Below are 13,477 nucleotides of genomic sequence, written 5' to 3'. Positions count from 1 at the left end.
GCAGCCGTACACCGTCTAGGTGTTGCTAAGCTTCCTGTACTGAATATCATAGTCTATTGCCTTAATCAACATCTAGTCAACTCTAAAACACCACATATATGCAATGGCATGGTAATATTATTGTGACAAGTGGGGTATTCACCTGGTGTTTCCAGAAATTAGACGTAGATGCAGCCAATCGACGAAGGCCACTGTTGTTTTTCCATACATCTGCAGGCAGTCTGTAAGGGCGATCTGACAACCCACACAGCTCTAGTTTGCGCTGGTAACGACCTAAAGCACACCCCTCAAGTCCAGAGATGTAATCCGAAGACATGCAGCGATTTCTTCGGTCGTTAATTCAGAAAAAAAACCTAGTGCGCTCTGCGTGGCTACGTTAGCTAGCTGTTTATATTTGCACCTCCAGGATATTTGCACCTCCAGGAAAATGGCGTATTTATATATATATATATGGCGTGTAGGGTTGGGTACCGAGAACCGGTTCCGGTTCGGAACCGGTTCCAACATTTCGATTCCAAGGGCATCATTTAGAAATGTGAATTTCGGTTCCGCTTTTCGATTCCTGAGGAAATGTTTCTCGCCGCTCTCCGTAGCCTACTGTATGACTGCAGCGGGGCGGGAAATGTAGCGTTGTATCTACATTTCCTACAGTGTAACCTGAGACCAGGGCCGGCCCGTCGCACTGCATTATAAATGTTCGCCTAGGGCGCCAGATCTGTGGAGGCGCTGCGCTGGCAGCTCTGGGAGAAAAATAAATGTTTTGACCGTTGGTGCTCATCCTAATTTTCGGCCTTGATGTAACAACATTAATAATTAAGTAAATGTAACACCCTTTTCACCCCGGTTACACTTTTCATTTGCCCTGTACGATGGGCGCTGCAAGTGATGAAAATGGGGGATGTTGGCTTATCTGGCAACCGCAGCTCACAGCCAAAGTGCGCGTGAGCGAGGGAGAAAGGGAGGTGCACTGGAACCGGCGCTGTTGTTATTAGCATCTGGTGCTAGCTGCTCTAACGGAAGAAGAAGATGTTTCTACAATGATGTGGAGGCAGAGTCCTCTCCAGTCAGACTGAGAGGCTGATAACTTCAGCTCAGTGAGGTAAAGGACTCTGAGGGTTTAGATAGTTCACTTTAGTCTAAGTTATCTCAGTGGGTTTCAAACGGTTTGATCACAATTTATGTAAACACATATTTCCAAGGCTCTCCTTTGTAATTATTGGGATAAAACAGGTTTGAAATCATTCCAATGTGTACTATAGGACAGTAAACCAGACATATCGTTTTAAACTGGAGAGATACAAAAATATGCATAAATAAAATAGTAAAATAAGATATGAATGAACAACAAAAATAAAATGCGTTACATATAGGCTATTTGTTATTTAATTATTAAAATGTAAACCGATCTTTGTCATATGGGTGTTTAGAGTTGTACCCCCTAGATCTAGTCTCTAGTAATTCTGCGTGTGCACCAGATTGAATCATTTTACTTCAAAATGTTCAAACATTTCTTCCCGGTATGCCTGAGAGGCAGATATGCTTGTTTTTCTCAACAAGAACTGTTCTTTAAAAGTTGGACTGTTGTAGCTTCAGTGGTTCTCAGGTTACAGTTACATAGCAGTGAATATAAACAGACTGATTAATGTGAATATTACTTTAAACTAACCTGTGTAAAAGTTTCTTGAATAAATGTAATTTTTTTGGTGGAAGAAGCATGTATCATTTTTTTACCCTGCCCCTCAAAGAATCGGAATCGAGAACCGTTAAGAACCGGAATCGAAAAGTAGAATCGGAATCGGAATCGTGGAAATTCAAACGATACCCAACCCTAATGGCGTGTGTTGCATTGTGGGTAGCTTGTGACGTCACTGTGTCCGAAAGAATAAGGAGCTTTTTCAAAAACAAGGTGGAGGGAGAACTGTCTCCTGTCAGACTGAGAGTCTCAGATAACCTCAGGTGAAGTAAAGGACTCTCTCAGTGTTTAGATAGTTAACTTTAGTCTAGTTATCTCAGTGGGTCTCAAACAGTTTGTTTTAAAAGGGGAGTGATTTGTAAAATATCTATAAAGAAATAGAAAATCTGTTTACAGTTCTGTTTCATATGTATGTTGAGAGATGTATCCATAGATCTCTTAATGTTGCTCTCAAAGTGCACCAGATTGATGCTTTTAACTTCAATATTTAAAAAAAAAAAATCTTCCCGGGGGAGCATGCCCCCGGACCCCCCTAGAGGAGGGGAGGACCCTCCTAGAGGACGTGAGGTCCACTCCCCACTTGTAAAAATAGCACTTTACCCCTGCTTACACCTATATGCCGTGAGCTGATTATCGAGCCTTCATTGTAACAGTTGCGGGTGTGTGTGTGTGTGTGTGTGTGTGTGTGTGTGTGTGTGTGTGTGTGTGTGTGTGTGTGTGTGTGTGTGTGTGTGTGTGTGTGTGTGTGTGTGTGTGTGTGTGTGTGTGTGTGTGTGTGTGTGTGTGTGTGTGTGTGTGTGTGTGTGTGTGTGTGTGTGTGTGTGTGTGTGTGTGTGTGTGTGTGTGTGTGTGTGTGTGTGTGTGTGGAGTGTTGCAGTAGAAAATTCAACTGTAGCGACCGGTACATTAATGGGAAACCCTTAATGTTTGAGCACCCTCTATGAAACGTCAAGCTACCCCACAGCACCCCCAAGAGAAAATCTCTGGCGCCGCCACTGTAGACAAAGTGAAAGAAAATCCGCCATCCTCAGTTCTGGTCTGGAAACTCTCATTTTTATATAAGGAAATGTTGCCTAGCTCATGAGGTAAGGACGTTGAATGTTGAAGCAGAAGGTACTTGGTTCAAATCCCAAATACCAAGTGTTCATTGTATGTCCTTCTCCCCTTCAGTCAGGATTCAGACATAAACAAATCTATTTAAAGTCAGCAATTAAACCTTCCTTGTCATTGGATCAAATACTTTTCAAAACTGACACTGATCCAAACTTTGAGCAACCCTGCCTTAGAGCTTATGGGAAATGAATATGTGTCTTATGGGAAATGAATATGTGTATTAATACCATTAATACCAGGGTCTTTGGTGTAGTTTTAGGTTTGTTTAAGCCACACAGTGGACATGGACGTTCTGTCCACTAAAGGGAAGAGCAGCTCAGGCCTGGTTTTGTTAAGACTGCTGTAAGTAAGTAGGATCGGGATGAGAAATGATAGAATAAATGATCCTGAAGCTGTCTGGCAGACAGGAGAAAGCCATTAGCAAGGCTCTGTTAGCGATCGTCTTGTAAACCGAGACCCCGGGCATTCATTAGGCATCAATCAAAGGATGAGGTGCAATGATTAAATGATGAGTGCAAATGCTTAACAGTGTTCGTACACCAGGCCACTTTACTCTGACACTTGAAAGTGGGGGAAAATGGATTGAAGAAAGATGATGTTAGTCTCTGTGTGGATGGCTGCAACTGGTAATTTATTCATGGAAGTTATTAAAGAAAGTGAATTTCAAAACCTTTAAGTCAAAGCTTGATGAGGACTTTTGGAGCAAAGGGAATTCTTTCACATTGTCTCCCAGTAATCATCGTTAAATTACACTCAATTTAGGTTTCCACAAACTTGTTCCTGATTCAAAGCTCAGAGCGTATATGAATGTAACACCAGAAACACGTTTGGGATCTAGTGTACCGGCATGACTGGTGTCTTCCATCGGAGCATAAGTCCAGGTTCTTCTCTGCGACCCTTTATCCACCGGGGTTTCACCTGCAGCAAACAGAAAGACATGTTTAATCAAGAGGGACATATTCAGGACAATCACACTGAATTCAAATTGAAGCCACAATCAGCAATTAAAGACGGTTTGTATTGGAAATATCAGAAATACATTTAGTAGAATTCTAACCATTAACTAAAAGATAATAGGCATATTATAAAGTAATACTCTAAAGCATTCAGCAGTTTGTTTTCACAGCAGAAAACCATCAGAAAACACTGTACAGTATTTTCCAGGACATTGCTGAGCTTATTTTAAACACACGTACATGATATGCTCAAAAGTCGTCATTTACATCAAGACACACTTTTAGAGAAACCAATGTAACACTGTTCATCATCATCATCATCATCATCATCATCAACAACTATGTTAATGCTGCCATTGTATCTGGGCACTTAACTTGACATATGTCTTCTGTTGCTGTGGTGTGTGTGTGTGTGTGTGTGTGTGTGTGTGTGTGTGTGTGTGTGTGTGTGTGTGTGTGTGTGTGTGTGTGTGGTGTGTGTGTGTGTGTGTGTGTGTGTGTGTGTGTGTGTGTGTGTGTGTGTGTGTGTGTGTGTGTGTGTGTGTGTGTGTGTGTGTGTGTGTGTGTGTGTGTGTGTGTGTGTGTGTACTCCCTGCTCTGAGCTCCAGTAGAGCTGACAGCTTGCTGTGACAGAGAGCCTTAAACAAACCCACCGGGTCGCTGTGCACAGGAGAAATGCCTTTGATTCTATTAGGCCCGTGTGTGTGTGTGTGTGTGTGTGTGTGTGTGTGTGTGTGTGTGTGTGTGTGTGTGTGTGTGTGTGTGTGTGTGTGTGTGTGTGTGTGTGTGTGTGTGTGTGTGTGTGTGTGTGTGTGTGTGTGTGTGTGTGTGTGTGTGTGTGTGTGTGTGTGGCCTGTAGGCTTAGAGATGTCAGGCCTGATAGCCGCATGAAGATGTGAAGAACATCCTTCCTGCTGTGTTTTATCGCCACACACACACACACTTTGATTCCTGCTCATTCCAGGTGTGTAAATGTAATGATCATCTCCATTTTGTATAATGTGTGTCATGGCTAACTTTACACTGAAAGAAACGTCAGTGTAGCTCAAGCTAGACGTCCATAAGGTAACATTAAAGCGTAGTAAAAGCTAGTGTAAAGCAAAGCAGGTGTTCAGTCAGTGTTTCCAGCATTGTCCCGCTCTAACAATACCTGCTACAGTTCTCTCTGGGGATTTCCAGTCAGACCACGCCGGATCAACACTGCTGTCTAACACAGGAATCAGAAGCAGACCAACTTCAATTGAAGAGTTTTCTTTTTTTAAAAATTACCCCCAAATAGCTACCAGTATTAACTCTGTTCCAATTCGTATGATGCCATTCATTGATCTGTTAGTTAGGCATGTCATGACATTTTTGTTTTTTACATTTAAGGATAAAAGCAGACATTAAATTCAGATGTACTACTGTTTTCAATCTGCAAGTTTTCTACAATAAAAAAATCACACGTCGTGTTTTCTCTTTGGACAGCCAACCACATTGGTTCATTTGAAGCCATATTTGGTTAAAGCCGTATCTGTTAGACAGACAACACTAGCGCCCTCTTCATTATCCAGCTTCCAGACATGAACACACGCACCTCACAATAAACACTATACTTTATTATTTGGAGACGTATGAGAGGCCCTTATGTCTCAAGAGAGACACACACACACACACTGAGAAACAATCAAACACACAGACTGTGATCCTTCTATCGAACAAAGCCAACACACAGACATCGACTCCAAAAGGTCACCACGTCCCAGACAGTAAATAAAACCCTTCCTGAAATATGTTCTTATAAGCTGTCAATTCAGGAATCTATTCTCAACTTCCAGGAGTGAATCCAAAAAGCCTTACAATGCGGAAAAAGTCCCTGCAAATATAATCACTAGATGAACTGCATTAGAAAATAAAGCAAAGTGTGTTCATGTGACACGATATCAGTATTGGGTTAAAAGTGAAATGTCCTCTGATTAGATGTCTGATGTTCTGTGTTTCAGTGCTGGCTGCAGAGAGAAACAGATCATACAAGCCACTCAGCAGCACTACAGCCACCTGGTACAAGGAGAGGAGAATCCCGCCATGCCAGCGTGCCAGCGAGCGACTCGCTGAGAGGCAGAGAGGCAGAGCACCTGACAGATGCCACTCGGGGGAATAATCCCACAGGGCTGAAAAGATCCTCCACATGACGGGAAGCCAGTGGAGCAGACTGGAATACCAAGCTGCAGATGAAATAAATACATGTTCCTTTTTCCTCTGCTGCTGCTGCTATGCTGCATGGAGCCGGAGAATATCACGTTTCTACAAGGTTCACCGACGATGTCAAATTCAATTCAATTAAATCTGATGTTTGGTTCTTTTTCTGAATTATATATTGAGAATAAACGCTAAACATTCACTAGTTACAGATACTTTAATGTGTATATATATCTGTGTTTGTTTAGTGACTTAAATAGGAACCTTTAAACTCTGTAAAATGTTGAAGGTTATTATTCAGTATTTATCACACACAAAACAATTTATCACACAAACATTATGGTTTATGTGTTATTTTTATATTATGGGTGTTGGTGGTTTTAGTAGACATTCATTTTTTTACAATTTAACAACATTGAATTCAACAAAGTATTATTTGTTTAAAAGCGTTACAGACTCGATTGCTACGCAGATCTCACCCTTTTTTAATAATAATAACAGAAGAAGAATCCCGGGCCTTCTGCAGCAGGCCCGCAGCTCCATCACTGTTCAATAGATTATTAAAATGTTACAAATCTATACTCCCAACATTTATTATAGGATTACAGTAGTTTTTCTAGGGGGGTTAAATCCCCTCTTTCTCTCGTGCTCTCCTGCAGCTTTAGTGAAACAAACAAAAGGGCTTTGAATGGCACGTGCTCCAGGCGTCAGTCATCTGTTTCCTAGCAACAGGCACAACAGAAAAGCACCTGTGGCTCTGAATGGGAGGCGGTGGAGCCCTTAGTTAGACAAAAAACAGGGGAAATGTTCTATTATACGCTATTGGTTTTGATGTAAAAGAGCCATGTTCCTCTTATAATGTATAAGTATAGGTATAGATTGCGATAAGGAGCCATTTCTGTGTTTAACGTGGAGCTCTAAAAGTATAATTAACTGCAACATCATATTTTTTAATTAAGATATTGCGTGCATTTGACACTTTTGTCCATTTTGTTGCCGTGCTCGGCTTACTTAGACTATGATGAATCATTAGGTCATTTTAGGCTTCTTTATTTTTATTTAAATTTGAGGCTATTTTTATTACATTTGCTGTTTTGCAAAGCTAATGTTGTTACTATTCAGGCTTTATTTGCTGAAACCTTATTTTGTTATAACTATATAGCCTATATCATATTTCACATTCAGTCATTTTAAACTTGCGTATTTTGATTTAAATTTGAAGCAATGTTTTTTATAAAATAGGCACATGTTTTCTGCTGTTTTGCAAAGCTTATATTTTTACCATTAAAGCTTAATTTGCTGTTACTTTTTTAAAGATGTAAAATAGCCTATGTTATATCATATTTGACATGTGATGAAATATACGAGTGTACAGAGCCTGCGTGCAGCATGCGCAAAATGATAGGAATTAAACTGTTTACATGTGTGTGTGTTCCGAGCCACACACACACACACACACACCAGCTACACACACAAAACAGATGACAGAGGGAGTAATTTTTTTTTTGGTCTCGCGCCCCGACGTCACCAGAACCTGGAGCCCCTGCATGCAAATCACGTCTCCTATCGCGCCTCTCCATTGGCCGCCCCTCGCTCATTTAGCTGCTCCGGTAACTTTTCCCAGTCGAGCTTCAACCAAAGTCAAACTGCAGGGTCTATTTTTCTCGGCTACAGCAGGAAAAAAGAAGCGTAAAAGGGGAAGTGAGTTTTCCTCCGAGTGGATTCATTTTCTTTCACTCTTTATCTTTATCGGAGCTGCCTGAATGTTTCTGTGTGTTTGACTATCCAACAAGACCAGGTGAATGTACAGCATCATGATGGAGACGGACTTACATTCCCCCATGGTCCCGCAGACCAACCCATCCAACCCGGGGGGAGGAGGAGGCGGCAAAGTCACGCAGGACAGAATCAAGAGACCCATGAACGCCTTCATGGTGTGGTCCCGGGGCCAGAGGAGGAAAATGGCCCAGGAGAACCCAAAAATGCACAACTCCGAGATCAGTAAGAGACTCGGCGCGGAGTGGAAAGTGATGACCGAGGCGGAGAAGAGACCGTTTATTGACGAGGCGAAGCGGCTCCGGGCCATGCACATGAAGGAACACCCGGACTACAAGTACCGGCCGCGGAGGAAGACCAAGACGCTGCTGAAGAAGGACAAGTACTCTCTGGCCGGGGGGCTCCTCGGATCACACCCGGGGATTGGCATGGTGGGCGGCGGGCAGCGGCTGGATAGCCCCGGAGGAGGGGGTCACGGAGGTGGGAATGCCGGCTACGCGTCGCATGTGAACGGCTGGGCGAACGGTGCGTACTCGGGCCAGGTGGCGGCTGCAGCGGCTGCGGCGCACGCCATGATGCAGGAGGCGCAGCTGTACACACAACACCCGGGCTCCGGAGCTCACCATCACGCGCACCATCACCCGCACCACCATCACCCGCACAACCCGCACCGGTACGACATGAGCGCCTTGTCCTACAGCCCCATCTCAAACTCTCAGAGCTACATGAGCGCCTCCCCGCCGGGATACGGGGGGATCACCGGATACTCGCACCAGAGCTCCGGTGTGTCCCCGGTGCCTCTGGGCTCCCTGGTGAAATCTGAGCCCAGTGTGAGCCCTCCGGTGTCCACAGCGCGCCCACCGCAGCAGTGCCCCACCGGGGACCTGCGGGACATGATCAGCATGTACCTGCCCACCGGAGAGGCGGCGGGGGACTCCGTTCACAGCAGACTGCACGTGCTCCACCCGCAGCACTACCAGAGCAGCGGCTCCACTCCGGTAAACGGGACAGTTCCTCTGACTCATATTTAAAATCTCTAAATGTTTAAGCACTACAAAACCACAACCAAATATTTAAAGATGTGGGCTGCTGCTGATGAATTGTAAATTATAGGGCGGTTATAGCCATAAAAATGCAATCACTTTGAACAAACTTTTTTTTATTGTTATTTTTCTTTCAGTGATGGATTTTTTGTCTGTCCGAAGCTAAAGGAAAGCTTTTGCTCTCTGGAACAGAGCATGCCAAGTTTTGACACGATTTAAATTATAATCCGTGAAGGCTGGTGCGTTTTGAAGGTTATTTTTTTCCCCTAATTTTCTGTGGAATTAAAGCACCAGCTGTGTGTTTGAGGGAAACCTGTTTAAAGAAGGAACCGTATAATAAATGGAGGGCGGTGTGAGGAAGATGTGTTTAAAAAAAAAAGTTTCAAGGCTGCAATTTAAATTGATTTCCAGTTTTAATGCTTGTAAACATGTGAGTCAGTCGGTGTAATTTGAATTTGTTTTTGTTGTTGTAAAATCTTGTAAATTGTGAATAAATAGGCCTACTGAAAACACTTTTACGCAATTGTACATAATTTACTACGAAGCTCTTTCTGGGTCGATTTTACGCGGAATTTAACGTTTCACCAAAAGCGTTAGACATTGTGTTTAGCAGGAGATTTAAAAAGCCTTAAGGGGACTGTATAACCGATATTTAATGTTTATTTCCATTTATTCCTATTCTAAAAATATATTTGGAAATGGTGACAAGCGTCTAGTATTGTTGAAATGAAGAGGAGTTTAATGAATTCAAGGACAACTGCCAACATCTGGTCAAAATGCAAATGGAAACTAAAAATAATAATTAAAACACGACAGGTATGTTTATTCGGGATGATCTGAAAAAAAGGGCAATTTAACATCCAGGCATTTAAACAAGTATTTCTCCTAGAATTAAAAATAAACAAAACATTATATTCTGTTCTGCTATAATAGAAACATTTGTTTTCTGGTTGCCTTGTTATATTAGCTGGCATACATTTTTACGATATGCATCTTAATATAAATAAATGTTGGACATCCTTGTGAGTAATGTTTCAAATGAAGGTCTTTTCATTTGGAAATGTAGTTTATTTAAAATAATAATAATAATAATAAAACAGGCCATTAAAGAGGCCTACATTTCCTCCTGAAATTGCTTTTAGGATTTTAATTTTCTGTCCTAAGATTATGATTTTATGATACACTCTGTAATTGTAAAATTATGTTAGTCTTCTCTGCCAACACTTTAGATCTCCAACATATCATAACATTTAGGATTCACATAGTTTGCAGGTGGATTCTCCGACAGCCTGTAACTCAATGGTTGGACTACACACTTGTTGGATCACATATTAGCCTCAGAGTGGACTTATTTTCCAATTGTGTATAATTTAAAATGGTGCCACAGTTTTAAGACTCCGTGGCTTTAAAACTAAAATACATGTTAATGTTTATTATTTATCATTTCCAAAACAAACTAGCACATGATAACAAAACAGGGACTTCATTCTATATACTTTTATATGTTGATTTCTTATTTTAATATCTCCATTTTGTGCATTCTCACATGTAGTGAAAATGTGTTTTCTTAAGCTAAACCCCTTTTCTCATAGCCTTACTGTGTTTCATTATGTATTGGTCTGCATCTAAATAGGATATTTACTATATAGAAATACAAACTAAATACTCAGTTTAATCCTAATTAACAGTTGTATTGTAGTCCTATCCACAAACTGACATTATGTTTCTATCTGTTAGTATAAACTTGCATTTTGTTGTACCTGCCTCAGGGTCATGACCTCAGTAATCTAGATCTCAAGCAAAAGTAAATCCGACAACAAGAGTATCCGCTGAACAACTAATTCTTCCGTTTGGGTCACCCCCGCCTCCCCCTGGGTCTCTCAAAGCTCACCCCTTCCCATCAAACGCCTACCTCTGTGTGTGTGCACGGTTCTCCTGGTTGTTACATTATTTCCTTCTTTAAATGTGATGGCTGAATCACTGGAGGCCCGGGGTAGTGAGAGTGGGATGAATGAGTGAGAGGAGAAAGGGGAGGAAGAAGAGGGGGGAGACGGAGGAGGGTTTTGTGTTGGAGGAGAATGGGGATTAGCCCGGGGGTCACCAGTAACAAAAAGCCCAGCAAACAACACCCCTGGTTTGATCAGACTAAGTCCCACTCGGGTCTGGACTTAAGAACAAGAGGGCAGGGTGGATGCAAACCACACATAATAAAGCTGTCTCCTGGACGTCAGCTGCTTCGACTGGAGGTATTTATCATCCCTGGGATTTCATTTAACTCGGATTGATTTAATATCTTGGGTTTGTCATGTGTAATCTTTAAAAAATAGTTCCAATTTCATAAAAGATGACTGGAAATTAAAGCCGGAAACAAATATGAGAATAGGTTTGATTTAAGAATAGTGTACAGTATTTTCTCATTTGTGGAGGACACATTAAACCACCTGCATTTCACTGCTGAAGGATGGCTAAATATGAAATGGGAATTCTTGAGTTCTCATTCCGAAACATTACCGTAGCTCTAAAGCTAATTGTTTACGGCCAGACTGAAAGGAAGTAAAGATGTGTTATTCAGACTCCATGATATCCATCAAAAAAAATTGAAATACAATTTTTTTTAAAAGGCAAGTTACTGTACCAGAGTCAGAACGTGCTAAATGAGATGTCTTCATTTATAAACTTGAGTTTGTCGGGAATCACATTTAATTGATTAGATATTGTGAAACAGAGAGCAGGGAAAGGAAAACAAAGGATTTAGTCCAGTTAATTTCAAGATAAAGCTTAATATTGCTGCAGTCTCATCCATGATGTCCTCAGTATTAATATACAACCACACTTTGCCACAAAAAGGTAAACAACTATCATGACTACCTCGAGGTATGTAAGAGGAATTCCTCCTAATATCAAATGTGTGACACATAGTATGAGGTGTGATGATTCAAAGGATCCATGTAGGTTTCTCTGAGGCTCAGGAAAGTAGAACTACAGAGGACGCTTGCACCACTTTAAGAAAAGACACAGTGTTTGTTTTATAACGATTAAAGCTCAGTCTGGTCCACTTCCACCCAGCGGCTCCGTCACCGAGGAGCCGTGTTCCTGGAAGCGTTCCTCCTCTCCTCATGTTCCCTTTGGCACATGCGCGGACACTGCAGCCCCCCCCCCCCCCCTGTCCCGTGCTCCCGGTGTCCTAAACGTGGCTAATCGGCATCAGTTTATCACGCCTCCGCATACTTCCCTCCCTCTCCTCCTATAAAAACCCTCACCTCGACGTTGGACCCGGTTCTGTCATGGGAGATTACGGGGGACCGATTGCACAAGACCGAATGTGGCGCGAGGAGATTAGCCGGGACGCCATAGAAAACAGCAACGGGGCCAACGGATTCCTCGCGAGGGGGCCTTATCGTGCAATTACACGTTGACACGTTTTAACCATTTTTCAGCCTCTTAATCCGAGGGCCCCCTCCTCCCCCTTTCCCTCCCCCTTCTCTCTCCAAAAGCAGACCTATTGGTGCTGAGGGAGCGCTGCGGTCTGACTCTGCTTTCTGAGAAGTCATTTCCATCCTCTCCTCTCTTTATGAACCGCTTTTAATGTTTACAAAAGGCTGAATGCCAAATAGTTCACAGTTTGTCTCTGTCTTTGTGAAATACAAAAACGCTAAGAGCTGAATTAGGAACAACGTAAATCGAGGTACATTTACAACTACATTATTAAAAGGGTAAAAACTGATTAAAAGTTAAGCGTGAGAGAAAATCTAAATGTTGAAAATAGACTTTTACAATTGCTCCAAGATAATAAGATTGACTCCAAATACAGTCGTGTTTTTTAACATTGAAACTAAATACGGTGCCAAATGTAAAGCCTTGAGTAACGACTGTCTGCAAAAGAACATTTTATTATATTTTCTGATTTAATCCAACTGACATACTTTCATTAACAAATAGAAAAATGATGGTTTATGACCCAAACTGTTCATATGTGTGTATATCTCGACGCCTCTATTCTAGCAGCGTAAGTCTTATTTGCAGAGTTGCAGCTGATATGAAAAGTTCACCTTTACACCGCCTTGTGTTTTCCTTTACGCCGGGCATCAAACGGACTGCATGGTGTGTTGTTCCGCCATGCAGCTCAATTCAATTAGGGCCTTTCATGACAATCAATTAGGGAGTAACCCCTGGATCTCCCCGGGGGCCTATAATCATCACACACCGTCTGCTCAGAGTCTCTGGGGCCCCGCCCACCAGACGCACGAAGCCTCAACGTAACGGGGCCACTGGGAGCCATGAGGAGACGTTTGTGTTTTATTTCTAGCCGTTTCACTTCAGATTATGAGCTTTTTTCTCCTACTGGCCGCGTGTTGAATGCAGATTCCCCCTTTAACTTAGTCTGCACCGTTTCCCTGCAAAGAAAGGGTTCTGCTGCCTCGGGTTTCTAGCTTTGGGTTTGGGATACTTGTATTCACATGCCGAGCCTTGCTGACAACAACAACAACAAGCACACTGATCAGAAACACCTTCACTGCAGGTCTGACACAAAACTAAACACACAACATGGGCCGCAGTGCTGGGAGATAACTAAATGCATGTACTTAAGTACTCTACTATACAATATTGTGGTACTTGGACTTCTTCTGGCAAATATGTGTCAGGAAAACCCTGATGATACTGTGCACGACACATGGATAATGATAATGAACAGGTTGCATTTCGGTAACGGCTGATTC

The 13,477-nt window shown here is 42.3% G+C and overlaps 1 protein-coding gene and 2 long non-coding RNA genes across 3 annotated transcripts in view; 2 read left to right on the top strand and 1 right to left on the bottom strand.

Moving 5' to 3' along the window:
* The window catches only part of LOC117456671 (uncharacterized), a 72,012-nt gene extending 65,955 nt beyond the window's left edge, over window positions 1-6,057 (top strand). Inside the window, exon 5 of the long non-coding RNA XR_004553264.2 lies at window positions 5,745-6,057. This is a non-coding gene — a long non-coding RNA (uncharacterized lncRNA). The remainder of the gene's footprint in view (window positions 1-5,744) is intronic.
* Window positions 3,417-13,477, bottom strand: part of LOC117456676 (uncharacterized) — a 32,563-nt gene continuing 22,502 nt past the window's right edge. Inside the window, exon 3 of the long non-coding RNA XR_004553265.2 lies at window positions 3,417-3,724. This is a non-coding gene — a long non-coding RNA (uncharacterized lncRNA). The remainder of the gene's footprint in view (window positions 3,725-13,477) is intronic.
* On the top strand, window positions 7,535-9,272 carry sox1b (SRY-box transcription factor 1b). Its single transcript, XM_034096606.1, has one exon. It carries the CDS (start codon window positions 7,743-7,745, stop codon window positions 8,745-8,747), a length of 1,005 nt encoding a protein of 334 aa, XP_033952497.1. The 5' UTR covers window positions 7,535-7,742; the 3' UTR covers window positions 8,748-9,272.

The sequence above is a fragment of the Pseudochaenichthys georgianus genome, chromosome 2 (genome assembly GCF_902827115.2).
Source record: "Pseudochaenichthys georgianus chromosome 2, fPseGeo1.2, whole genome shotgun sequence".
In the NCBI taxonomy this organism is placed as follows: domain Eukaryota; kingdom Metazoa; phylum Chordata; class Actinopteri; order Perciformes; family Channichthyidae; genus Pseudochaenichthys; species Pseudochaenichthys georgianus.
This window is presented reverse-complemented; position numbering and strand designations above follow the sequence as displayed.

Bases quoted from the DNA above. Each gene is read 5' to 3' on its own strand.
- sox1b (XM_034096606.1), top strand. From the start codon at position 7,743: ATGTACAGCATCATGATGGAGACGGACTTACATTCCCCCATGGTCCCG.